Source organism: Kogia breviceps, chromosome 3, assembly GCF_026419965.1.
Source record: "Kogia breviceps isolate mKogBre1 chromosome 3, mKogBre1 haplotype 1, whole genome shotgun sequence".
NCBI lineage: Eukaryota > Metazoa > Chordata > Mammalia > Artiodactyla > Physeteridae > Kogia > Kogia breviceps.
Window position 1 is genome coordinate 42949731 of NC_081312.1, and position 27848 is coordinate 42977578.

The 27848-nt window shown below is 39.3% G+C and overlaps 2 protein-coding genes across 3 annotated transcripts; one reads left to right on the top strand and one right to left on the bottom strand.

Moving 5' to 3' along the window:
• Nucleotides 1-333: 333 nt before the first annotated feature.
• TIMM9 (translocase of inner mitochondrial membrane 9) lies at nucleotides 334-14732 on the top strand. 2 transcript variants are annotated; one of them, XM_067028417.1, is made up of 6 exons: nucleotides 334-636; nucleotides 2946-3034; nucleotides 11877-11983; nucleotides 12562-12626; nucleotides 12977-13072; nucleotides 14062-14732. In XM_067028417.1, the coding sequence occupies exons 4-6, from the start codon at nucleotides 12588-12590 to the stop codon at nucleotides 14194-14196; spliced, it is 270 nt and encodes an 89-aa protein (XP_066884518.1). In that variant the 5' UTR covers nucleotides 334-636; nucleotides 2946-3034; nucleotides 11877-11983; nucleotides 12562-12587; the 3' UTR covers nucleotides 14197-14732. The 2 variants fall into 2 exon arrangements, with proteins under 2 accessions (XP_066884518.1, XP_058915682.1); XM_059059699.2 differs by lacking the exon at nucleotides 11877-11983 and having other exon boundaries at nucleotides 487-636.
• On the bottom strand, nucleotides 1834-27848 carry LOC131752797 (uncharacterized). The gene is made up of 6 exons (XM_059057513.2): nucleotides 27768-27848; nucleotides 23542-23890; nucleotides 17755-17843; nucleotides 16807-16863; nucleotides 15690-15830; nucleotides 1834-3859 (listed from the first exon to the last, which is right to left on the bottom strand). The coding sequence occupies exons 1-5, from the start codon at nucleotides 27846-27848 to the stop codon at nucleotides 15759-15761; spliced, it is 648 nt and encodes a 215-aa protein (XP_058913496.2). The 3' UTR covers nucleotides 1834-3859; nucleotides 15690-15758.

The following is a 27848-nucleotide window of genomic DNA, read 5'->3' on the forward strand; positions in this document are numbered from 1 at the left end:
AGACACAACACGCATGCGCGCCATGAAATCGTCCCAAATACCCAACCGAAAAGCTAAACGCTCTCCGGTGCTCTTCCATTCCTCTCCGGGTGGAAACAAACTCCCAACATAAAAGGCTTAAAACGGGTGTGAATTTTTTATTAAAAGCAGTACATTGCTCCCACAAGACTTAAAACATTGAATAACACTCGGGAGTTTCATCCAAGACCTGAAGAGCTCCCAACGTAGATGATAATACCAACCTTGTTTATTAGGGACTGTTCACAGGGTAGCTTCTGGCGACCGTTAGGGACGCGAGATTAAGTAAATTAGTTTTACAAAAAGTTTCGACAGATTCGTGTTGATATTGAAGAGAAAGTCAGAAATAGCTTTGTCTAACCAGACAATCAAAAAGATCAATTCTCAGGGGATTTTAAAATTCATTTATGATATCGGCTTTTTCCTCTAGAGTTTCCGGCATTATAACGAATCGGTGAAGTAGGGTATAAGACCTATTTGACATCGCCATTCCCACGTGTTCTCTTTCATCCAGAGGCTGCGGCTCCGGCCCTGACCGAGATCCTCCGCCCCCAGACTCGACGGGCAGCGTAGCCCCGCAGCCTCCTAGTGGTGTCGGATGCGAGAGTCTATCCTTAAGTATGGTCTCTTTTCTCTGTCCACAGAATCCCGGGTTTCCAGGCGGGGGGATGCAATCTACGCTCGGGAAAGGTGGCAGGGTCTCTGAAGGAGGCCGCCGCGGGTACCTGGGGCTATGGGGGGCTGCGGAGCCGGGCATCGCGTTCCCGGAGCGGGTTTGGGACCTGCCTTGGAACAGTGTCATCACTGTGGCGAGGGTCGAATTCGAGGCTCTGAGCCACCTTCAACCCAGGTTTGGAGAGTCGGGGTCTTGTTTTGGGACAGTGAGTTAGACTGTAAGGCATCCACCCCGTGACCTTGAGCTGAACCCTCCTTTAACTGAAAAATTCTCTCTAGACAGAAGACCAGGGCCAACACACCTTATCTGATTTGCTAATTTTCGAGGATGCATTACTTAAACGTTTCCCTTTACGCATTACTAAAAGATTAATCAAAGCAAAAAATGTAATCTGATGTAAACGTTAAATAACAAATTTTTATTTGTTTTTACGTCTCAGCTGTCTACTTTGATATAAGAAATCCTAGAATTAAGAGACCTTAAGGGCTCAGCTTTCGAGAACCTTTTAAATCTTGCTGAGTTTCTGTATTTCAGTTACATTTCCTTCATTACCAGGCTTTTAGGTAGTATCTGTTCACAATTTGTTTTATAATTTATGTAACTTAAAAAATATAATGATAGTGTCAGAGCTGTAAAAGACTTTTGAGATGATTTATCTCCCTTATTTTCTAGGTGAAATTTAGATGTAAAAGAGAAAGTGACCTTTCCCCTCTACTCTAAGGTGTGCTCGTAGGCATAGAAACTCATTAAAAATGTGACTTGTTTTGGATCTTACAACCCTTTAATCAGAGCTGGGATTAAAACCCAAGTAATCTTGCTCCCATCTAGTCCAGTGCTCATTGGCTCATCCTTTAAGGCCTTGAAGCAATCCTTTAAACCCAAAAGGAGTATGCAGTGATCTTTCAAAAGAATGTTTTGCTCTGATTAATAAGTTAGGGTTGCCAGTTAATCAGGCACAATTTCCTAAAGCTGCTGCAAATGATCTAAAGTAAAGGGACATGTGGTAGAATCCTATTTTATGTCAATCTAGCAAGTTATTTCAGATCAGTTTATAGACATCTGACCTATCAAATAAAGAACAGATAGCCCGGGAACAAAAAACACGGCTCACAAGATTGTTCTTTCATTTCTTTTTTGTTAACACTTTTACTTATTTGCTTTCTCTTTCCCACTCTCATATCTCTCTATATACATATAGAGAGACATATACAGGGTTTTTTTGCTGAACCACTTACAAGTTGCAGACATCATGACCTTTAACCCTGATTTCTTCAGCATGTATCTTAAGAACATACTATTACATAGCCACCATATGACTATCACACCTAAGATAACATACTCATATTTCTCCAATTATCCTAAAAACTTTTTATGTTTAAAACTCAAAAATGGTTTTGAGTTCCAAAGTTCACAACTGTTATCATAATCCTTTAGTCTCATATTCTAGAACAGCCCTTTCTACCCCTTTCCTTTATGACCTTAATTTTTAGAAAAGACCAGTCTAATCATCTTACACATAGTCCCAAATTGTGGCTGTTCCTAATTATTCCCTCATAATCACATCAAACATTTTTGGCAAGAGTAGCACATAGGTGGTTCCACACTGGTTAAGGTGGTGACTGGCAGATCTTCCCAATGTAAAGGGACAGTTTTCTTTTTGTGATAAGTAACCTGTGGAGATGCTTTGATACAATGCATATATCCTGTTACCCAACCTATCACCCAGTAGTTTTATCATCCATTCATGATCCTTGCCTGAATCACAAGATTACTAATTACCGGTATCAGCCATGCTGAGGCCAGGATCAGTTATAGTGATAGTGGCTAAGTATATCAGAAGAATCACTTATTGTAAACCAAGTTTGAACAGAATTAGAAATTTGGCTCCAGACCTGGTAGAAATCTGCATATGATTCTAAAGACTAAATGGAGGGTATCTTCCCACCACATCCTGATTAGTTTATTAATATTTTTTAATACTCAGAAATTTCTGGGAATTGTTTGTCCTTGTGTGTTCACCTGAACATACATATTACCTGGCAGAATAGGATATTAAGTATTTTTTAATACATAATAACACATATGCTAAATAACTGTAACCTCAGAACAGATTGAGGAAACTAATTTCACTTATTGAAAAGGAAAAGGCTTTTCAAAAAATGATGTAGCCAGCAGAAGTTTAGATTTCATCAAACAGACTTAGAGCTTGAAGGGGCCTCAGCAGTCATATTGTAATCCCCTCATTTTTCAGGTGAGAAATCAGGCCTCACTGGAGACATTCAAGCAAAGGTTGGACAACTACTTTTCCAGAACAGAAAGGAAACTCATGCATCAGAAAAGGTTTGAACTTGATGACTAACAATTCTCTTAAGTTCCCTGGTTTTATGATATATTTTGTTTGACACAAAAATTACTTACATTGCTGTAATCATTCCTAAGGCCCAAGCCAGAGATGCTAGAACTCTCTATCCCTTCCCTCCCTCTTCAGGTTTCAGGGATATAACCAGAAGGTATCCCCTGATTGGATATTTACCTCTACAGTAACAAACATTTGCTTGTAATATCTGGTAATTAGGACCAAATAAAAGGGCAGCCACATTGCTTCAACCGCTTCTCACTATCAGGTGGTTTGTATGGCTGTTGGACTTTGTCAGTCAACATAACTAATGATTAAATAACTGCAAGATAGAATGCTGGAAGACTCAGAAGATACAAACTAGCAAGTAAATTTGAAAATCATCTATTGACTCAACCGTCTCCATTATTTTCTAGGAACAACTGCCTTCACTTAGGTGTACCATAATCTTGATACTGGTGACTACAGAGAAGAGCTTTGGAGATATATATAGGCAGACTTAAGAAAATTGCTGTTAGCTTTTTTAAAAAAATAAATTTATTTATTTATTTTTGGCTGCACTGGGTCTTCTTTTCTGTGTGCAGGCTTCTCATCGCAGTGGCTTCTCTTGTTGCGGAGCACGGGCTCTAGGCGCATGGGCTTCAGTAGTGTGGCTTGCAGGCTCAGTTGCTCCACAGCATGTGGGATCTTCGCGGACCAGAGCTCGAACCCGTGTCCCCTGCACTGGCAGGCAGATTCCTAACCACTGCACCACCAGGGAAGTCCCCTGACTGTTAGCTCTTGAGTTCAGTTGTGGGTCTGGAACGATACTTGAAAAAATAAAATAAATAATTGAATGATGCTAGAGAAAGGTAAATCTTAATGTTAACACAGTGGTCTTTAAGTAGTAGAAATATTTTTTATTTTCCAAATTCTCAAGAAATAGGTTATATTACTCTTATAATATGATAAACTTTATTTCATTTAAAGGAGGAGATAAACTGTTAAGAACTGTATATTAAAAGACAATATCAAGAAAATTCAAACAACATTTGAGGGTGCTCCTCAACTATATCTCTTCAAAGACTTCCCAATAACAATCATTATTTGTCACTATGAGTTGTATACCAAGAGGGAAGTGACGTAGAGTCAGCAGTGTTACACAACATTTAAAGATTTCATACTTTCTGCCTCTCTGACCTCTGCTTGAAAAAGTCATATTATATATGAATTTTAACCTGAAGGAATACTAGCATAGGAACAGGAAAAAGAAGCTGATTTTGGCATTATAATTAGCGAACATGAACAGGTCTTTGGATAACCTTTTGTGCTTTCAGCTAGAGGCCTGCTGGTAAACCAGGTTCCTTTAATTCTTGTTTTATTGCTCTTGTATTTTTTTTTTAAGTTCCTACAAAACAAAGTTTTCTTTTAACACCTAACCACAAAAGTTATCTTACCAGTTCTTGGATCTTTTCAGGCTGTGTTCTGCGTAGGAATCCAAAAGAATTCTAGTTCTGAACATTTGCTAACATTTACCACAATGCACACTGTACCTTGTTCTTTGGCAGGGAATAGAAAGCTGGGCAACCTCAAACTTTGAGATTATTGTAGATTCACATGCAGTTGTAAGAAAAAATAGAGCTCCCTTGTGTCATTTACCCAGCTTTCCACAATGGTAATAACATCTTACAAAACTGTAGTACAATATCACAACCAGGATATTGATGTTGATACAGTCAAGGTACAGGACATTCCCATTTCAAAAGTCTCATGTTGCCTTTTTATAGTAACACCTACTTTCCTCCTCCCCCACGCCCTCCTCAACCCCTGGCAACCACTACTAAGTTCCCCATTTCTGTAACTTTGTCATTACAAGAATGTTATATAAATGGAATCATATAGTGTATAACCTTGTGGGATTGGCTTTTCATTCAGCATAATCCTCTAGAGTTTTATCCAGGCTGTTGCATGTATCAGTACCTCATTCCTTTTTATTGCTGAGTAGTATTCTATGGTGTGGGTGTACCGGTTTGTTTAATCATTCACCTGTTGAAGAACATCTGGATTGCTTCCAGTTTTTGACTGTTGTGAATAAAGTGTATATAAACATTCATGTACAGGTTTTTGTGTGAACATAAGTTTTCATTTTTCTGTGAAAAATGCCCAGGAATGCAATTGCTGCGTGATATGATAGTTGTACATTTAAGTTTTTAACATAGTGCCAAACTCTACCACAGTGGCTATATGATTTCACATTACCACTAGGGAATATCTGAGTGATCCAGTTTTTCCTCATTTTCACCAGCATTTGGTGTTGTCACTATATTTTTTAAATTCAACCATTCTGAGGTGTGTAATGCTATATATCGTGGTTTTAATTTGTTTCCCTTATGGCTAACGATGTAGAACATCTTTTCATGTGCCTATTCGCCATCTATATCTTTTTGGTGAGGTGTCTTTTGCCCATTTTCTAATTGGATTATTTGTGTTTTTACTATAGAGTTTGCAGACTTCTTTATATTGTCTAGTTATTTGTTCTTTATCAGATATGTAGTTTGCTTTTGATGTGAAGTCTAAGAATTCTTTGCCCTAAAGCCCGAAGATTTTCTCCTATTTTTCTAAAAGTTTTAATGGTTTTATGTTCTATATTTAAGTCCCAGATCCATTTTGAGATAATTTTTGTATAAAGTGAAAGACTTACTTTGAGGTTAAATTTTTTGCCTATGGATGTACAGTTGTACCATCACCACTTGTTGAAAAGGCTATCTTCACTTAACTGCTTTTGCATCTTTACCAAAAATCAGTTGGGCATATCTGTGCAACTATTTCTGGGTTCTCTATCCTGTTTCATGGATCTATGTGTTGGCTTTTCCACCAAAATCACACAATATTGATTACTGTAGCTTTGTAATAAGTCTTGAAATCAGGTAGACTGATTCCTCCCACTATATTATTCTTTTATTGAATTTGTTCAAGTCCATTTGCTTTCCATATAAATTTAAAAATAATCTTGTCTATATTTATAATAAATGTTACTGGGACCTTGATAGGAATTGCATTAAGCCTGTATATCAATTTTGGAGAAATTTACATCATTACTATGCTGAGTTTTACAATCCATAAACACAATGTGTCTTTCCATTTATTTAAGTCTTTGATTTCTTTCATCAGCATTCTGTAGTTTTCAGCATAGAAGTCCTGTACATGCCTTGTTAGATTTACCCATACATCTTTTTTATTGAGAGATTATAAATGGTATTGTAGTTTTAATTTCAGTAACACTGAAAATTACAGTTTTTAAAATTGATTTTTGCATGTTTATCTTGTATCCTGTGATCTTGCTGACTTGCTGAACTATCTTGTTCTAGGGTTTCTTTGTAGATTCTTTGGGATTTTCTATGTTCACAATCATGTCATCTTCAAAGAGGGACAGTGTTATTTTCTTCCTTTAGAATTTGTATGTCTTATTTCTTTTTCTTGAGTTACTACACTGGGTAGAACTTCCAGCAGTATATTCAGTAAGAGTAGTAAAGGCAGACATCCGGCTTTGCTCACTATCTTAGGGGAAAGTATTCAGTCTTTCACCATTAACTATGTAGTACAGGGTGTAGGACTTTTTTGTAGGTGTACATTACCAAGTTGAAGAAGTTCCCCTCTCTTCCTAATTTTCAGTTTTTAACATTAATGGGTACTGACTTTGTCAAATGCTTTTTCTGCATCAATTGATACGATCATGACTTTTTCCATCTATTAATATGGTGGATCACATTTATTGATTTTTAAATATTGAATTAGCCTTGCATCTCTAGAATAAACCCTACTTATTAGAGGTATTTCTTTTTATATATTACTGAATTATATTTACTATTATTTTGTTAAGGATTTTTATGTCTATTTTATGAAGATATTTTTCTGTAGTTTTCTTGTATGTATCTTCTTTGTCTGATTTTGATATCAGGACAATAGTAAATTCATGAGTAAGTTGTTAGATTTATGTATATAGAGTTGTTCATAGTTCTGTTATCCTTTTGATATCTGCAGGGTCTATGGTACTATACCTTGTTTTATTCCTGGTAATGATAATATGTGACTTTTTTTCTTTGTTAGTCTTGCTGGAGGTTTGTCTGTTATTGTCTTTTCAAAGAACCAGCTCTTTATTTCACTGATTTTTGTCTGTTGCTTTTCTGTTTTCATTTTTGTTGATTTTTGTTATTATTTTCTTCCTTCTGCATGCTTTGTGGGATTATTTTGCTCTTTTTCTAGGTTCTTGAGGTAAAAAGAAAAAAAAATAGATTGTTGATTTGAGGCATTTCCTCTTTAATGTATGCATTTAGTACTATAAAATTTTCCTCTTGGCACTTGATTTAGCTGTGTCACACAAATTTTAATATGCTGTATTTTCAATTTCATTCAGTCCAGTGACTTTTTTAAAAAGTTCCTTGAGACTTCCTCTTTGATTCATGGATTATTTAGAAGTGTTATTTATTTTCCAGATGTTCAGAGATTTTCCTGTTATCTGTTACTGGTTTCTAGTTTGATTCCATTGTGATCTAAGAATAGACTCTGTGTGATTTCAATTCTTTTAAATTTATTGAGGCTACTTTGTGGCCCTGGATATGGTTTATCTTGGTATGTGTTCCATGGGCACTTAATAAAAAATGTGTATTCTGTGGTATTGGATGAAATGTTCTATAAATGTAGATTGTATCCTGTTGGTTAATGATGTTGAGTTTTTCTGTATCCTCATGGATTTCCTGTTGAGTTGTTCTATCAATTGTTGGGAGAGGGATGTTTAAGTCTGCAACTATACTTGTCTTTTTCTCCTTTCAGTTCTCTCTACATATTTTGCAGCTCTGTTGCTTGGGGCACACACATTTAGGAGTACTATGTCTTCTCGGTGGATTGACCCTTAATGTCCTTTTGTGTCTCTGGTAAATTTCTTTGCTGTGAAGTCTGCTTAATCTGATGTTAATATATCCATTATTTTCTTTGTATTAATGCTTGCATGATAAATCATTTTCCATCCTTTTGTATTCACTCTGTATCACTGTATTTGAACTTAGTTTCTTATAGACAACATATACTTGGTCATTTCTTTAATGCACTCTGCCAATCTGTCTCTTAATCGATTCTTTAGACCACTTATATTTAATGTAATTGCTTATTAAGGCTTAAATGTGCTATTTTATTTTTTATTTTGTTTCTTCTGGTTTTGTTTCTCTTTTCTTGCCTTCCTGTGGATTATTTGAATATTTTTTGTAATTTATTTTGATTAATCTATAATGTTTTTGAGTGTATCTCCTTATGTTCTTTTTTAGTGGTTGCTCTAGACATTACATGACATATACAAAGCTTATCACAGTCTCATGGTGTCAGCATATTACCAGTTTCAGTGAAATGAGAAAGCCTTACCTCCTTTACCTTCCCCATTTAAAATATACATTTAGAACCATGTTAGACAGTTTTATAATTTTTGCTTCAACGGTCAAAGATAATTTAGGAAACTCAAGAAGAAAAGGAAAGTGTACTGTACCTATTCCTATTTTTATTACTATGTTGTTCCTCCTTGATGTTCCAAGTCTCCTTTTATCATTTTCTTTCTGCTCAGAACTTTAATCCTTTTCAGGCAGGTCTGCTGGCACCAAATTCTTAGTTTTCCTTCATTTGAGAATGTCTTAATTTCACCTTCATTCCTGAAGGATATTTTTGTTGATACAGGTTTCTGGGTTGACTGATGAAAAATCTGCTATCATCCTAATTGTTTTTCCCCTATAGAAGATATTGCTTTTCTCTTGAAGCTTTCAAAATTTTTTGCCTTTAGTTTTTAAATGTTTGACTATGATGTATCTTGATGTGGATTTCTTTGTGTTTACGCTTTTTGGAATGCAATTCAGTTCTTGAATGTGTAAGCTTCTCTTCTTTTGCCACATTTGGGAAGTTTTCAGCAATTATTTTAGTACTTTAACAGCCCTGCCCTCTTTCTCTTCTTCCAGGACTCTAATAAAACAAATGTCAGTTCTTTTGTTACAGTCACAGATTCCTGGTACCCTGTCATTTTTTAAAATTCTATTTTTCTGTTATTCATACTGGATAATTCTATTTTCTATCTTCCTCCTTCCTTCGCAGATTCCTTTTTCTATCCCCTCCGATCTGCTGTTGATTCTGTCTGTTGAGTTTCTTTTGGTTTTTTCTATTCTTAAAATTTCCATTTGTTTCTTGATATCTTATATTTCTTTGCTGAGTTTTATATTTTTAAAATTTGTTTCAAACATTCTTAATTATTCATTGAAGCCTTTTTTATAATAGCTATTTTAAGATCTTTGCCAGATAATTCTAACATCTCTCATCTCAGTGCTTGACATCTTTTTTTTTTAAGATCTTAGTTCTTGGAATGAGTTTTGTTTCTGTTTTTTTGTAACCTAGACATTTTGCATCTTGTGTTATGAGACTCTAGATCTTGTTTAAACCTTCTCCTCTAGCTGACTGCTTTTGACACTGCTTCATGGTGGGGGGGGCACCTTATTACTGCCAGGTGAGGGTAGAAATCCAAGTTCCTCACTCTGTCACTAGAGAGGGTGTGTGTGTGTGTGTGTGTGTGTGTGTGTGTGTGTGTGTGTGTGTGTGTGTGTGTGTGTGTGTGTGTGTCTCAGGGGGTGGGGGTGATGTTTCTCATTTCTGCTGGGTGAGCGCAGGAGTTACAACTCTCTACTAGGCCTTCATTGGTGTCTCCCTGGCTGAGGACTGGAGTGCCTCATTACTACTCCCCATGTGGCCTCCACTGACACCATAGGAGGGCATGTGGCCTGATTACCATGGGGCAGTATATAGGTCCTGAATCTCAACTAGGCCTCCTTTGATACCACCCGAGAGGGGAGGGAGAAAGGTACTTCATCACTGACAACAGAGGTGGAAGTCTAGGCTCCCCATGCAGTTTCCACTGACACTTGTGGGAGGGGTACTTATTAATGCCCAGCAAGAATTAAAGTCCCTTCTCCCTAATCACCCTTCTCTGACACAACTCTGGTGTGGGAGTTGGAGTGTCTCGTTACACCCTAGTGAGTGTGGAAGTCTATCTGGCTTATGCTGATGTGGGTGGGGATGAGAACCAAAGTTGTTTCTGTGTTGGCCTGGAGTACAGCAGTTATTGTTCAAAAGATTTCTGTTTTATAGGCTTCCCCTTTCCTAGCCTTTTGGCTAGAGAAGGCAGACTTTTGGCTGGGGGTACAGAGGGGCTTTTTGACTACCCCAACTGGCATTTGCAGATTGCCAGCTTTTTCAGCTCCAAGTTTGTGATATATGAGACCCCAGACAAGGGAGAGAATTCACTACTGTGATGTTTCTCGGGTCCCAAGGTCCCTAGCTAATATACTTTCTCCTCTCTACTTTTTAGTCTTATGTTTGTTTTATGTGTAATGTCCAGGGGTTTTAATTGTACTTAGTGAGAAGAATAGGGAAAAGCACATCTACCCCACCTTCCCAGAAGCACAAATCCTAAACCTCACTGTATGATATACTTACAGGATTCTCTGTTTCTTGGCTGGTTAGTGATAATTTTTTTTTTTTTTTTTTTTTTTTTTTCCGGTACGCAGGCCTCTCACTGTTGTGGCCTCTCCCGTTGCAGAGCACAGGCTCTGGACACGCAGGCTCAGTGGCCATGGCTCATGGGCCTAGCCGCTCTGCGGCCATGTGGGATCTTCCCGGACCGGGGCACGAACCCGTGTCCCCTGCATCGGCAGGTGGACTCTCAACCACTGCACCACCAGGGAAGCCCGTGATAAAATTTTTATAGCAGTTATAAAGATGCATCTTACCTCAGAAGCATGGCTGGTTTCATAACTAGCACAGTACTTGGTACATTAAATAAATGTTTACTGAATGAATATCTACCCATATCTATCTAGCAAAATAGTAACTGCTGAGATCTCAAACTGTAAATAAGTTTGAAGCTAATATTAGAAAATAATGGAATAATTAGGTTTGTATTTCTGTGCAGTTCCATAGTTGGAGGGTGTGGAATCAGTGTTTCATGACTTAAGTGAGCAAAGAGTAACTATAATGGAAGTATCTTACCTGGGACATATCAATGATGATAGTTACAGCAATACCTGAAAAATTGTGACCTTCAGTTAATTCCTGGTATTTTTCTGGTAGTTTATGTGTTAAAATATATATATTATTTATAAAGCTGTGAAGTAAAATAGGAATAAAGAGCATTCTTGGTAACTTTTTAGGTGTTTATGGAACACTAGTTGCCTGAATGTTGGGCTAATCTGAAACCTCTACTGCATTGTTTGTAGCAGATATCGAAGAATTTTAATAGAAAAGATAGTTTATAACTGTTACTACTAAACCAGAGATTCTCTGAAGTATAGACAGTCAGAATTTTGGAATGAGACTAGGATAGGAAATAGAAAAGAACTGGTGCTTTCCCTTGCATGTGGAAAAAATAACTTTTTTAAAATGGCAGTAATACTTGTGAACATACAGGATAAGGACAAAAGAGGAGGGAAGAATAAATGCAAAAGAGGTAAAGTTTTATACATGGTTGGGAATGCTGGAGTGGAATTACCATTGATTGTATTTGTTAATCAAAATGAGAATTTTCTTTCACGATAGTAGCATACACTCTGCCCTAAGCTTGAATTTCGTACTTAATCTCCATGTGAGCTTCATGAAAATTTCGTGCTTTTCACAGCCACTTTAAATAATAATTGATGAGCTAGTAAGAATGACATACACATCCAGTTTATGAGATTTCATCTGTTTTAGAACTAGCCAGGATAGAATAAGTAAATAATGTGATACATTCTTACATCAGAATTAACTGATCCTGGGTCCTCCATTTAGGATATGTGAAAATCCCAGTAATTCAGAAACACTCTTTGACTTCCTTATCTTCACTTCTCTGTCGCGCCCAAGTTAGATCAAAAGTGTCATATGTTCAGAACTTTCTGGTAAGTCTCTGTGATTACCCTTTTTGAACTGTAGAACTGTAACTTCGTGTAACTTTCTCTTAGAGTCTTTTAGAACTCTCTTTCATGAGTGTTGTTGATTAATAAGTGGATGGTGTTTGTTAATTAATAGAACCTTTGCATTTACATAGAGATAGTAAAAGAATCTTTAGTAGCACAGATCTAAGTTGTATTAGGAACCAGGGGGATAGTTAACTTAAGTACTTATAGGAAGACACCAGAGAGCTCTTTCCCATAAAACCCTACTGTGCATGGGACTTTAATATGTAGCTTTGCAAGGTAACAGAGCAAACTGTCTTAAAACTGGAGATTTAGATAGGGCCTTTGGTTCTCATAGCTAGCATTAAAAAAATCAAATTCTAAACTGTAAGGTTCTTATTAATGACCTGGGAGATTGGGGGGGGCATATAATTACATAATCAGAAATTTATAAAATATGAACAGTAATTTCAGGTAGACTTGTTTCAGTGCTATTTCAAAATGTATGCTTGTTTTGATTACCTTCAACTAGCCTAAAGACATTTGTATACAGACTGACAAACTTTTTACTTTTAAATCAGGTGACTAATAAACGTACCAAAAGAATATGGCTGCACAAATACCAGAATCTGATCAGATAAAACAGGTAAGGTATTATAATTAATGTAAAAGGATTTTGCAGAAAATTAAGGCACTACTGGATATAACCATGTCAGTCAGTGATCTCACAAAATAACTATATTTCATTTCCACAGATGGATGTTAAATGATATGAAGCATATTCATTTTTCAGATAATTTGAAAGATAATCCAGGAAATAATAAATATTCAACTAGAATATCTGACTATATTTGGTGGATCATATTATACCTATTTAAGGTAGCAAAAGAACCGTTGATTTCTAGTATTACAGGGTATTTTGCCTAAATACATCAGTATTTAAAACATCTTTGTTTTAAAAACCAAATATTAAAGAAACTTCTGATTTGTTTGTAGTTTAAGGAATTTCTTGGAACCTACAATAAACTTACAGAAACCTGCTTTTTGGACTGTGTTAAAGACTTCACAACAAGAGAAGTAAAACCTGAAGAGGTATGAAAAGTGTTGCCCACTAAAAATTCTCTAAGCTCATCATAAACAATATAAATGGGATCCCCCTAAGCATTTTGCTTAGTTATTACAGGAATTTAGGCTACCTTTTATATGTTCCATTGCTCAGAGGAACTTGAAGCAGCCAAAGACCCGTGGCATGGAGTTTAACAATGTCAAATTTAATATCACAGCCACACTGAACTACGGCAGACTTTTTTAGAGAAGATGCCTGGGACTTGCTGAATACATTGTTCCAAAGCAAAGATTCTTAATAATTAGCTTTCAGTCAAGATGGCCAGGCTAGAGAAACTTGACATGGCTTTCCTATCTGACCTTGAGAACTCAGGTTAATTTTGGAAAAAGTAGAGTTTGAATTTGGTGGCTCATATTGCCTAATCCTATTAAAGTCTTAACTTTTAATATCCTCTTCAAAACATTTATATATGGGCTAAAAGAGACATAAAATTCCTCCAGTGCAATATGTTGATAAATATTCATGCCAAGAACATATAACAAGCAATCAATAAGTGTTTGTTAAATAAATGATGAAGTTTGAGAGATGCTAAGTACAATAGTCTTATTAAAAAGTAAAAAGTTGAAAATTAAGAATGTTGAGAATGGAGTTTCTCATTAAAAAGAACAAACCTGATACTGGGCCTACATTTTAACAGTCAGAATAAGAGATGGGAATGTGGGATTTCAGTTAATATTGAAACATACCTGCAGAAAATCTAGTCCAGAAGGCAGGGACTTACTTACCATTGTTTTTAGTACCTCCAAACTGGTAAGCATTCAGTATATATTAATTTTTGTAAATGGATGAAAGTATTAACAATTGAAAGCTATGATCGCTTGCTACTCATTAATACCATTTAATTCTCAGATATATTCAAAGAAAAGAAAAGTACCCACTGGTTATTCTTTTAGAATAGATGCAATTTCTTTTAATTAATATTTTTGTGTTGCCTCTTGGATCTTTTTATTTCTAGACCACCTGTTCAGAGCATTGCTTACAGAAATATTTAAAAATGACTCAACGAATATCTATGAGATTTCAGGAATATCATATTCAGCAGAATGAAGCCCTGGCTGCCAAAGCAGGACTCCTTGGCCAACCACGATAGAGAAGTCCTAATGCATGGACTTTTGATGAAAGATTGCCAACACCTGTTGCACTGGTAATGAGGATTCACCTGACAGAATCCCATGAAAGCAGTAGCCACCATGTTAAACCATCTGTTATGACTGTTCGGCAAAGGGAAACCACTGGGGAAACAAAATTGCTATTTACCAGAATAATCAAAATAGGTCTTATTGTTCAATGAAAATAATAAGATGCAACACTTGTTGAGGCCTTAAGATTCAGCAGCTTGGTCACTTGATTAGAGAAATAAACCATGGTTTCTTCAATTATGACTGTTCGTTTTAAAGGAAAATATGTGTTCAATCATGTATGAGATAGAAAAAAATTTTTATTACTAACAGGAAAATAAATGGAACTATCACTGAGCAGTTTATACTATATAGTACCATAGCATTCTGACTGGATTGTGGATACGTTGAATTGTTTTTCAATCAGGATCATCCTCCAAGTATTCCTGCTCATTCATGTCTGCCTCAAATTGCTGGTAAATACATAAAATAGTTACTTGCTAATCAATTTAATGCATGATCCTTTTCTTGACTCCCTTCTTATGTCAGGGTGGGCACTACACATTCTTATCCTAGCTACATTTTCATGTATCTTCAGGAAACATCCCATCTGAGACTGCTTGCGAATGTTTAAGAATTGATTATTGTGCTTTAGTGGAGACTATATTGCTTTGTGTTTTATTCAAAAGTTGAGAATCCAACATGAATGATTCCAAGTCAGATCAACAATATACAGTGTACTCTCAGCTACTGCATGTGATCAATGTAATAAGAAGTAAACCTAAGTTAAAGTAGTGTCTTAGAGCTAAATGAATCCTAAAACAAATCCAAGCACTGCAGGAAACTCTTAGTTGATGCATAAGTACACCCAGCAGTTTGGTATCAAATGATATCCATTCATGAGCCAATTTATTAATAGGTTATCAGTCTGCTTACATTTACCAATATAAACTTGTACTCAAGAGAACACTAACTAGCCTATATATGTTTAAATTTACCAAAGTGATTTCTGTGTTTTGTCATATTATTGGAAAGTAGAAGTATTATTCTGCTTTGATAATTTATACAGTTTTCTGTATTACATCTAATTTTTAAGCCATTAGGTCATTTAACTAACAATACCATTTAACTTATAGACCTCTGTTGACACTGCAGTCAGTCAATAATTGTGATGTCTTTGAAAGTACAAAGATAAACGGTGTTAACAATGTTAACTTTAAAGTTGAAATGTTCAAACATGTATAATACTCAACAAAATATACAATTCATTATAGTCAAAGGAACATGGAAGAATAAGCTTGTTTCATCTGAAGACAAAAAAAGCAAACAAAAATTCAGAGATCTTACTCATTTAAAACTTTGGGACACTCACACACATATCAATACTTTGCTGTTTCTATGTAATTAAGCCCAACATGGTTATTTACAGTGTTCATTTCACAAAGATAATTAAGTATGTGCTTACCTGGCAAATAAGGGGAATTTTGTGCAACAGCATCTCAAATACCTTGGGAGGAAGTGTGTTTGAAAACTTTCAGAAGTTCCTGTGGTTGCCCACACACCAAAAGGGCATTGCTGAGATGTTCAACCCCCATTCGATGCTCCCCTGAAACAGATTTATAAGTTTAGAGCAGAATTTTAAAGTTCTTCAAAATATACATTCTACAAATTACCAAGAAAGCACCAAGCATTGAAACTAAAAAAGCACATCAAACTAAAGACTATTTAGGGGACTTCCCTCGTGGTCCAATGGTTAAGAATCTGCCTTCCAATGCAGGGGACCTGGGTTCAGTCCCTGGTCGGGGAACTAAGATCTCACATGCCGTGGGACAACTAAACTCACGTGCTCTGGAGCCCACGCACTGCAACTACTGAGCCCACGTGCTCTGCAGCCTGTGCACGAGAACTAGAGAGAAGCCCACCCGCCGCGACGAAAAGCCCGCATGACGCAACAAAAGATCCCACATGCCGCAACTAAGACCCAATGCAACCAAACAAATATTTAAAAATAAAGACTAAACAAGCCGCAAAAAGAGTAAAGAGTAAAAAGGGGAAAATGTTGAGCTGCCAATTAAATAACTTTCTGACCCAAATTACTATTTAAACGTGCACTCTTGAATTGGAAATGTTCACGTTCTGCTATTTGGTTATGCAAGAGGGAAGTACTGAGTTTTTTAAAAAGGCTGGGGTCTGCCGTAAGAGTTATCTTTAACTCTACCTATGTGATCGATGAAGTATTACAGGTGAAACATCTTGATGTTCTAGCTAAATGAGACTTTCAAAACATAGATTGTATTATCAAAGAGCTGAAACAAGATTTAGTGTAACAGCAGCAACATGGATGGACCTAGAAATTATCATACTAAGTAAAGTTAAGTCAGACAAAGACAAATATCATATGATATCACTAATATATGGAATCTAAAAAAATGACAGAAATGAACTTACTTACAAAACAGAAATAGACTCAGGGAAGACAAACTTATGGTAACCAAAGGGGAGAAGGGGATGGATAAATTAGGAGTTTGGGATTAACATATACATGCTACTAAATACAAAACAGATAACCAACAAGCACCTACTGTATAGCACAGGGAACTATAATCAATATCTTGTAATAATCTATAAGGGAAAAGAATCTGAAAAAGAACAGATATAGATAAATATATGTATAACTGAATCACTTTGCTGTATACCTGAAAGTAACACAACATTGTAAACTAACTATACTTCAATAAAGAAAAAAGAAAAAAAAATTCTGATGCCTGGGTCCTACCCCAGAGATTCTTATGTAATTGGTTTTGGGTTTGGTGGGGGATTTAAAGAATAAGCAACCAAAATGCAAATTTCAGAAGTAAAATATAGAAGTACATAACCCTAAAAGTGCTAATTAATTTAGGGGCTCATAGAAATAATGTTAATCACCTTTGAGAGAAAAATTTTAAAACTCAAGTTTGCAATTTTTGTTTTCATCATCTCAATATTTGTAACATTCACCTCTAAACTATTACATGATAGCTCTTAAACATAAATAAAAATACAATGTAATAAAATAATTGTTATTTTTCTTTTGATTTATAACTCATAATTTTTCTCTCCAGATTTATACTATCCCAGCTCAAAAAATGTTGAAGCTGAAAGGTTCTTTGTATTTTAATTGCCCCTATATCCAGGGAGTATCCTTAAGCAGTTAAAATTTTTTTAAGTTTTGATTCATACAACATTGAGTCATTTGGAAAACTCATTTACTTAGAATTTTATCTGACAGTAAATAAGGTGTTCTTGTATTTGGCTTTGCTTCTCCATCTGCCCACTGCCAAGACTGCAACCAAAACTAACACTAACTATACCACTGTGGAGCTGGAACAGTGTAATAAAGTGAAAATGCTGGAACAGTTTCTCTTAAACTTTAGCAAGTTGGTTAACGTCTAGTCAGTTAAGTTTTCTGACATACAAATACCAATCCATAAATATTTCTCAAATATAAATTATCATAAATAACTGCTTACAAAAGAAGTTTACATTCTTACCTCTGGATAACCGAAGTTCTCCCATTCATACCTCTTGCAGAAAAAGTTGTTGTAATTTTTCATTCTTTGCTGGATCCCACAACTAAAATCTGTCACAGAATATTTAACAATAAGTAACGAATGTAAGGTATATGGTTACTCGTCAAAATTATTTAACTTTTATTTTATTTATTTATTTATTTATTTATTCTGTTGCACTGGGTGTTACTTGTGGCATGCGAACTCTTAGTTGAGGCATGCATGTGGGATCTAGTTCCCCGATCAGGGATCGAACCCAGGCCCCCTGCATTGGGAACACAGAGTCTTAACCCACCAGGGACCACCAGGGAAGTCCCTTAACTTTTATTTTAAAAGCACATCTTGAATCTAGTCTCTAAATCCAAGCATGACAAATGCAGTTGTTCTTTATATTTAAGACAATTTCTTAAAATGGAGTTATAATTTCAGGCAACAAACAAAAAAATACACAGCAGGCAATGGCTGTGACTTGTCACCGTGCACATTTGATGGCCTTCCTAGATGGTACCTTGTTAAACCAGCACATCCAGCGTCTGCCAGGCTGCACCCTGGCCAGTTTTATTCTTCAGCTTCTCTAATCCCTTGTCACCTGGAACCCTGATTACCATTTTATATCAGCTCTTGTAGTTTTCAATATACCTTCATGAGTTATATTGTCATTTAGATCTAACAACTCTGAGAAATAAAGTCAGAAGACTAATTTCTTAAATTTAGCTCATGTTATAATTTTTTTTAAAAAGTTGAAGCTCCCTCCTGAAACAAATGAAAAAAATGGCATATTCAAGTTTGGTTGAGATGTTTGTGATAACTTCATCCATATTTTACCCAGCTTGCTAAGTACACACAGGAGAAATCACACTGTCAACTATAACCAAGGTAGTTTTCTTTGTGTGTTGCAAACCTATTTTCTTGCCTAGGGTATTAACCGTGCTTGTTGATTTAGCAAAGGGCATGGTGGGGGCTGGCCGGGCAGCTGGTGATATTCAGAAGGATGCTGTGGTTTGCTGCAGGCTGGTTCATGAAGGTGACGAGGTTCACAGGGTGGCATCATCACTGGTACCATGCCAAGGGCTGGTCTTTAAAGCTAAAGTGGGCAATCCCTAGCCCAGAGTATCAACTCCACTGCCAGTCACTTCAGCTTCAGTCTTTTATATCCAGAGAGTTTTTCTGTTTATTTTCGCCAAGAATTCTCTTTTTTAAATGGTATAAACCTGCAGATGAGATCATATTTTAAGCTTTTATCAGCAAACATGCTGATGATCAGTAACAACCTCAGGTTTCATTCAACAGATACTTAGTGAGCCAAGAGCAGGACCCTCTAAGGAGAGCTGGAAGGGGAAGGAGATCAAGACTCCTGTGCCCATCCCCATGGAGTCCAGAGTCTAACCAAGAGAAAAGACAAGTATGTTTGAGATCAATAACACATTAACAACAAAGTCCAATGTCTCTGGGGCTCATAGTACATTCCATCTGGTTGGAAGATCAGGATAAGTTTCTCAGAAAAGATAGCATTTGAGATGTGGAGAAGCTCAGTGAAAGTCTGATGAAGAAAGTACAAGTGACGCCAAACTTGTACCAAAAATATCAAGTGAGCTTATGTAGCTGGATTATGATAGGGTGAATGGAGCAACAATAATAATAATTACCAATTACTGAAAGCCAGCTATGGGCTGAAAACTTTCCATGTATTATGTCTAATCCTTAGGAAAATAAGGCTGTCAATACAGAAGGCACCCATGGTGCCAAGTCCTTGGTGCCAAGCTGAGAGGGTTTGTGTTTCATCTGCAGAGTAGGGAGCTACTGCAAAGTGTTACATATACACAGCTGCGGTTTAGAAGGGATTTACTCTGAGAGCATAAGAAAAGAGGCAGTGAGACAGTTAAGAAATTATAACAGTATCCTGGGTAAAAGGTGATAAAAGCCTGAGGTAGTATAGGAGCAATGGAAATAGAAAGGGAATAGGGTATGAGATAGAGAACAGAAAAATAAGGGGATTGATTGTGGAAGATGAGGTTGATATTTAAGCAAGATGAGCTGGGTCACAGCAGGGAGCAGAGGGCTATCAGAAGCATCACAAGAAAACAGAGGAGGAGGCACAGTGGCAAAGGGATGAGATGATGAATATACTTCTGAACACACAAAGCTGAGGTGCCAACAGATCATCTAAGCTACAGAGTCTGGCAGGCAGGCAAAATCTGGGGCCCCAGTTCTAGAGCAGTACATGCGATCACTTATGGAGAAGGGAAGGAGCTTCCAGGGAGATGAGGGATTACGCAGAATTTGAGAGCAGTGTTTCACAAAGGATGGGCTGAAGGAGCTATTACAACTGCAGCTTTCTTGGGCTCCACCCAGACCTAGCAAATCAGTCTCTCTAAGGAGAGCCCAGGAATGTGCGTTTTTAATGAGCTCCTCAGAAGATTCTTATAAATTCTGAAGTCTGAGCATCACTGCCCCCGTAACAACTGGGCTACCCCTGACCTCCTAAATCAGAATGGCTGGTGCTTAGGTCAGATAATCTACATTTTGACAAATGCCCCAGGTAAATCTAATGCAGACTGACCACAGACCATACTTTGGGAAACAGAAAGGGCCTGGGGTGAGGAGGAAGAGAGATTCTGGAAGTAGGAAGAGACATCTCTCTGTGCTTTAGTTTAGTCATCTATAAAACTAGAAGAACAGGGCTTCCCTGGTGGCGCAGTGGTTGAGAGTCCGCCTGCTGATGCAGGGGACACGGGCTCGTGCCCCGGTCCGGGAAGATCCCACATGCCACGGAGCGGCTGGGCCCGTGAGCCATGGCCGCTGGGCCTGCGCGTCCGGAGCCTGTGCTCCGCAACGGGAGAGGCCACGACAGTGAGAGGCCGGCATACCGCAAAAACAAACAAACAAACAAACAACAACAACAAAAAACTAGAAGAACAGAGTGGTTATGAGGATTATATAAAAGAACACTTGAAAAATCCTGCTTCTGCCTCTTCTTCATTTGAAATAATCCAGATCTTCATCATTTCCCACCCAGACTGCCACTGATGTTTCTGCCTTGGACTTCCCTCCTCCACCCCATACTCCAAAAAGAAAAATTGCACCCATTCTCTGAAATAAAATCACCATCACTGGTTATCCACCACGACAGAAAAATAGCAAAACATTTTGTTTTGGCATTCAAAGCCCTCCACAATAAGACACCAAACTACCACTCAGCTATCTCTTTGGCCACAACACTTTAAATACTGCAATTTCGGGCTTCCCTGGTGGCGCAGTGGTTGAGAGTCCGCCTGCCAATGCAGGGGACACGGGCTCGTGCCCCGGTCTGGGAAGATCCCACATGCCGCGGAGCAGCTAGGCCCGTGACCCATGGCCACTGAGCCTGCGCGTCCGGAGCCGGTGCTCCGCAACAGGAGAGGCCACAACAGTGAGAGGCCCACGTATCACAAAATAAATAAATAAATAAATACATACATACATACTGCAATTTCGTAGTCTGTGCCTCTGCACAAGCTGTTTCTCTCTGCCTACAATAAACAATATTCAACAAATATTTGCTGGGCACCTACAATGTACCAGACACTGTTCTAGGCACTGGAGAGACAATGGAGAGTAAAAACACAGACAAGGTCTGCCCTCATGGAGCTGATTCTAATAAATAGAAAGCATTAATCAAATAATCACACAAACAAATGGTGTAACTTCAACCATGGATAAGGGCAATGAAGGACAGGGACATGGAGCTGACCCAGGCTCTGCCCCAGGGAGAGCATCTCTCTCATGCCCAGCCATGGATACTCCCTGTCCTGCTTTCTTAACTCTGTAATTGTACCTTTTCCTCTAAGATACTCCATCTTGAAACCTCAGAAATCTCTGACTCCTGCTCTCCATGACCCTTTCATCGGTCAGCAAGAACTATCTATTTCTGGAAAATTTATCTCACATCTTTCATCACCGATTGCCACTGACACCACCGCAGTTCAGGATTTTGATTACCTCTCACCTGTACTACTGCAATAACCTTCTTTTCCTCCACTCTATCTAGCACACTCCTGCCTGATGTAACCTAAAAAGTTTTTTCTTTCCTTCTTTTTTAAAAAATTCCTGCTCAGAAATCTTCAGTAATTCCCCCATTGAATCTGAATTCGTTAACCTGGCCTTCAAAGCCTTCTCCGATGCGGCCCCTACTTAGCTCTCCAACCTCACCTCCCACTATCCCCCACTGGGACTCCTTTGTCAAACTGATTTACTGAATAGGTTTGGCAGATCCGCCATTTTGCACCTTTATGTACATTCAGTTCCCTTCATCCTGAATGCTGTCTCCCCTGAAACCAGGACCCAAATTTAACACATCCTTCCACACTCGTTCGATGCCACCTCTTTTCCAAAGTCTTCTGTGAAGAACTGCATGTTCCGAAAACAGCCACAGCAATATTCCCAGAGCTAGAGGCTATTTCCTCTCCCCTTGAAATTGAGTGGGCCTCAATGCGGTAGAAGTGGCACCACCTGGCACGCGCCCACATGTTCTCTCTCACAAATATATGTATAAATACATATATACAGTTGACCCTTGAACAATATGGGTTTTAACTGTACAGGTCCACATATACGCGGATGTTTTTCAATAAATAGGCACTACAGTTGAATTGCTGTTGGTTGAATTCTCAGATTTGGAACCACCAATACGCAAGGCCAACTGTAAAGTTATATTCAGATTTTTGACCGAGGGAAGGGTCGTTGCCCCAACCACTGTGTGGTTCAAGGGTCAACTGTGTATCAACACACACACACACACACACACACACACACACACACACACAAATATATATCACACGCTTGCCCGGTGGGACCCATCAACCATACTGCGAGGAAGACCATGCCACATGGAGAGGATATGTGCAGGTGCTCTGTGCAATAGACCCAGCTAAGTGGCCAGCCAGCATTAACTGCCCAACGTGTGAGGGAGTGAGCCTTCAGTTGACCCAGCACCTAGCCCTGGGGTCAACCTGACTGAAGCTGAGCGGAGCAGAAAGGTGTGATTCCCACCCAGCCCTACTCAAATTGCAGATTCAGGAGCAAAATAAGATAATGTTTTAAGCCACTAAGGTTAAAGGAGCAGTAGATCAGTAGAACACCTCCATGATAACCCTGCCCTGAAAGTGATCCTCTACCTCCTCTGTGCTCCTGTTACGTGGGGGATAGTCTCCACCTCCCCCCAATTGCTAACCTCTGCCACACCTAGAACAACACCTCACACGTAGGAGGTGCTCAACCGACTGACTGAATGAAAATTCATAGAAGGACCTAAGAACCCTCTGTTTGAGAGATGATGAGTTAGTTAAATTCGACCGATCGCTAAAATGATTGTGATTATCTTTAAAAACAACTAATCAAATTCCATTTTGGAGAAAAAGAGGATATATTCTGCTTTTGAGCGAGAGGCCCAGCAGGACAGGAGTGGGCGGTGCAGCACTGTCACCCGGCCGAGGCCCGGCGTGGGTTTCTAAGTGTCTGGTGTTGTTCAGGAAAGGCTAAGGCTCCTCTTTCTTTTTTATAAACTAAACGGAGCGCCTTTTCCTACCACGTTTACTGTATAGCTGCCTTCTCACGACCCCCAAATGGTTCTTCCTTCGTTCCTTTCCTTTCGTAGCGGACAATAAAAACTAAACGTAAGTTGAGCGGAAACGTGGTGAGGGCAGGCAGAGAGGCGCTGGGAAACGGCTGCTCAGGAAGCGGCCTGGGAGCCTGAGGCCGAGCCGGGATCTGCATCGGCGGGAGGTTACTCACTGTAACGCCACCTCGGCGTCGCTAAAGTACTTCCGCTGGGCGCCCCGTCCCTCAGCCTTTTGCTGCTGGGCTCTTCTTTCCGCAAACACAACGTGGCACGGGAGCCACCCCCACGCCGGCGTGCGTCCCGCGGGCCTTTCGGCGGCGGCGGCGGCGGCGCCCGCGGCCCGGCCTTGCTCCGTGGGCCCGCCCAGCCCGGCCCGCCGCGCCTCCGCCGCGCCTCCGCCGCCGTCGCGCTCACTTTCCCACAGGCGGCGCTTGAACGCGGAGTCGCCACGCCGCTTCGGTCGAAGTAGACGCAGTAGCGGAGGAAGGCGACGGCGCCACAGGAGGAGAGCTGTGTTCTAACCTAGGTCGGTCGCACCCCAAATTCCGAACCCCTTACCCAAACGCACCCCAGTGCCTCTGCCTGCGACGACCATTCAGGCAAATCACAGTATGTCGGGAATCTGGTTAGCTGAGGTACTGATCCTTCTTAGGCCTCTGTTCCCTCAACTGCAAATTTGAGTCTTAACTCTCGTCATCTCCTAGTTCACAGTACTGCCCACCGAGCACCTGGCCACTAGTCCGTATTCCCCAACCTGGTATGCTTCGTCACCTGCAAGAACCCAGTAGTCCGAAGTCCCCAACCACCTTAGCTCAATAGCAGGAGGTAGGAGGCATGTTGAAGTAATAATAATAGTAACAACAATAATAATTTAGCCTAGAAAAAAACGTTAATTTGCTGGTCTGGGCCGGGCCTGACAGCCAAAGGTCCCAGAGGAAAATCAACTCCAAGAGACCCATATAAGCTAGGTAAGGACCTTCCTTTTTGTTTGATTGGTTATTCAATTGCTACTTACGATTTCCTGGTATTACTACCATGTGTATAGCAAGATGATCATCTCTGCTGTGACTTCCATTGGGGCTGAGAAGCAGCCCATGCCCTCACTATTCAAAAGTTAGCCGGTGTAAGTTACATGCATGTGATTGTTTTCTTGAGTACTGTGTGTTTCTTCCTGTAACTCAATCTTCTATTTGGGAGCTTGGGCTATTGTCAAAACCTGATTATAAACACAAACAGAAGATAGGGTAGCATCAGCATCCAGTGTTACTGGTGATCTGGGAGTGGTTTTTAGCTCAGAATCCTGGTGATGGGTTTAGTCCAGCTCCAAACGATCTTTTTCTAGGCTGACTGCTCTTGTCTTCTAATAAAACTACTCTACCTGTCCCCCACTTCCCATCTTTCACTTCCACTGAGCTCATAGTTAATCCTTGTGGTACATGGAGAGGGGTGGTGCCAGGGAAACTGTGGAGACTAGCAGGATGTTCAGGGACAAAGTAAACAGTGACATGTAAAGGTAGGAGAACTATTAAGGCAAATAGAAATAAACAGCTCACTGAAGTTGAAATTGTCACAGAGACCATGCCATAAAGTAATTGAAAAAATTTCAAGCAAGTTTCTAAGGTAAGGGTACACTTTTCTTCTCAAACATAGACACCACTCTTGCTAATTTGGTGATAAGAATTCCAGTAGGGACTTCCCTGGTGGCACAGTGGTTGAGAATCCGCCTGCCAATGCAGGGGACACGGGTTCAAGCCCTGGTCTGGGAAGATTCCCACATGCCATGGAACAACTAAGCCCGTGCACCACAACTACTGAGCCTGTGCTCTAGAGCCACGAGCCACAACTACTGAGCCCTCGTGCTGCAACTACTGAAGCCTGTGCGTGCCTAGAGCCCATGCTCTGCAACAAGAAAAGCCACCACAGTGAGAAGCCTGTGCACCGCAAGGAAGAGTAGCCCCTGCTCACCGCAACTAGAGAGAAAGCCTGCACGCAGCAATGAAGACCCAACGCAGTCAAAAAAAAAAATTCCAGTAAAGCTTTTTCAAAATTGAGATAGCATTAATAATTGTTTTATGATGGATGATAGCTCTCTCTTTTTTTTTTTTTCGGTACGCGGGCCTCACTGTTGTGGCCTCTCCCATTGCAGAGCACAGGCTCCGGATGCGCAGGCTCAGCAGCCATGGGTCACGGGCCCAGCCGCTCCGCGGCATGTGGGATCCTCCCAGACCGGGGCACAAACCTGTGTCCCCTGCATCAGCAGGTGGACTCTCAACCACTGTGCCACCAGGGAAGCCCAGTTCTCTTTCTTTTAAACAGCGTTATTGAGGTTATAACTGGTATACAGTAAATTCCATATATTTAAAGTGCACAATTTGGGACTTCCCTGGTGGTCCAGTGGCTAAGACTCTGCACTCCCAATGCAGGGGGCCTGGGTTCGATCCCTGGTCCAGGAACTAGATCCCACATGCCACAACTAAGAGTTCACAAGCCACAACTAAAGATCCCACATGCCGCAACTGAAGATCCCATGTGCTGCAACTAAGACCCAGCACAGCCAAATAAATAAATATTAAAGAAATAAAATGTACAATTTGATGCATTTTGACATATGTATACATCCATTCAACCATCACCAAAATCAAAATAATAATCATATCCATCATCCCCAAAAGTTTTCTTGGGCCCTTTTTAAAATCTGTTCTGCTCATCCTTCTCTGCCTCCCCCACCATCCTCTGCTTTGTCACTATAGTTTGCATTTCCTAGATTATTATATACAGTTGACCCGTGAACAAAGTGGGGGTTAGGAGTGCCAATTCTCTGCGCAAAAATTGTATAACTTACAGTTTGCCCTCTGTATGCATAGTTTCACATCCTCAGATTCAACCAACCTTGGATTGTGTAGTACTATAGCATTTACTATTGGGAAAAATATGTGTAAGTGGACCCAGGCAGTTCAAACCCATGTTTTTCCAGGATCGACTCTAAATGGAATCATACAATGTGTACCGTTTTATTGTCTGGCTTCTTTCAATCAGCATAATGATTATCCATGTTGTTTTATCAGTAGTTCATTTTTATTGGTAAATAGTTTTGATTTTATGGATATACTACAATTTGTTTAACCATTCATCTGTTGATGGACATTTGGATTATTTCCAGTTTTGGGCTATTACAAATAAAGCTGAGGGAGTTCCCTGGTTGTCTAGTGGTTAGGATTCTGGGCTTTCAGTGCCGTGGCCCAGGTTTAATCTCTGGTCAGGGAACTGAGATCCTGCAAGCTGCGCGGTGTGGCCAAAATTTAAAAAGAGAAGAAAAAAAAAAAGACTAGCGCTTACAAAAATAAAATTAAAAGGATTAAGAAAACAAAACAAAGCTGCTATAAGCAATTGTATACAAGTCTTTATATGACACATCTTTCCTGTTCTCTTTTTTTTTTGCGTTACACGGGCCTCTCACTGTTGTGGCCTCTCCCATTGCGGAGCACAGGCTCTGGACGCGCAGGCTCAGCGGCCATGGCTCACGGGCCCAGCCGCTCCACGGCATGTGGGATCTTCCCGTACCGGGGCACGAACCCGTGTCCCCTGCATTGGCAGGTGAACTCTCAACCACTGCGCCACCAGTGAAGCCCTCCTGTTCTTTTAAGTAAATACCTAAAGGTGAAATGGCTGGATCATATGGTAAGAATCTGTTTAATTTTTAAAGAAACTGCCAAACATTTTTCCAAAATGGCTACACCAGTATATGAGAGTTCCAGTTCCTCCATATTGTTGCCAACAGTTGGTATCGTCAACGTTTTTAAATTTTAACATAATAGGCAGGTAGTGGATTCTCACTGTGGTCTTATCTTGTATTTCCCTAATGCCTAATGATATTGAACACTTTTTAAAAATAGACTTTATTTTTTTAGAGAAGTTTTAGATTCACAGGAAAATTGAAAAGTACAGAGGGTTTCCATATACTCCCTGAACCCACACAAGCACAAACTCCTCCCTCCCACATTAGAGTGGCACATTAGTTATAATCAATGAATCTACGTGCACATCATTATCACCAAAGTCTATAGTTTACATTACAGTTCACCCTTGGTGTTGTACAAATGTATAATGATTTGACAAAGGTATAATAACATGTATCCATCCTTATAGTATCATGCAGAATAGTTTCACTGCCCTAAAATCCTCTTCACTGCACCTGTTCATCCCTCTCTCTCCCCAACCCCTGGCAGGCATTAATTTTTTTTACTGTCTCCATAGTTTTGCCTTTTACAGAATGTCATATACTTAGAAACATATAGTACTTAGCCTTTTCCATGTCTTTTCACGGCTTGATAGCTCATTTCTGTTAGTGCTGAATGAAACTCCATTGTCTGGATGTACCACAGTTCATTCATTCACCTACTAAAGGACTTGGAAGCTTCCACGTTTTGGCAATTATGAATAAAGCTCCTATTAACATCTGGGCAGGTTTTTGTGTGGACAT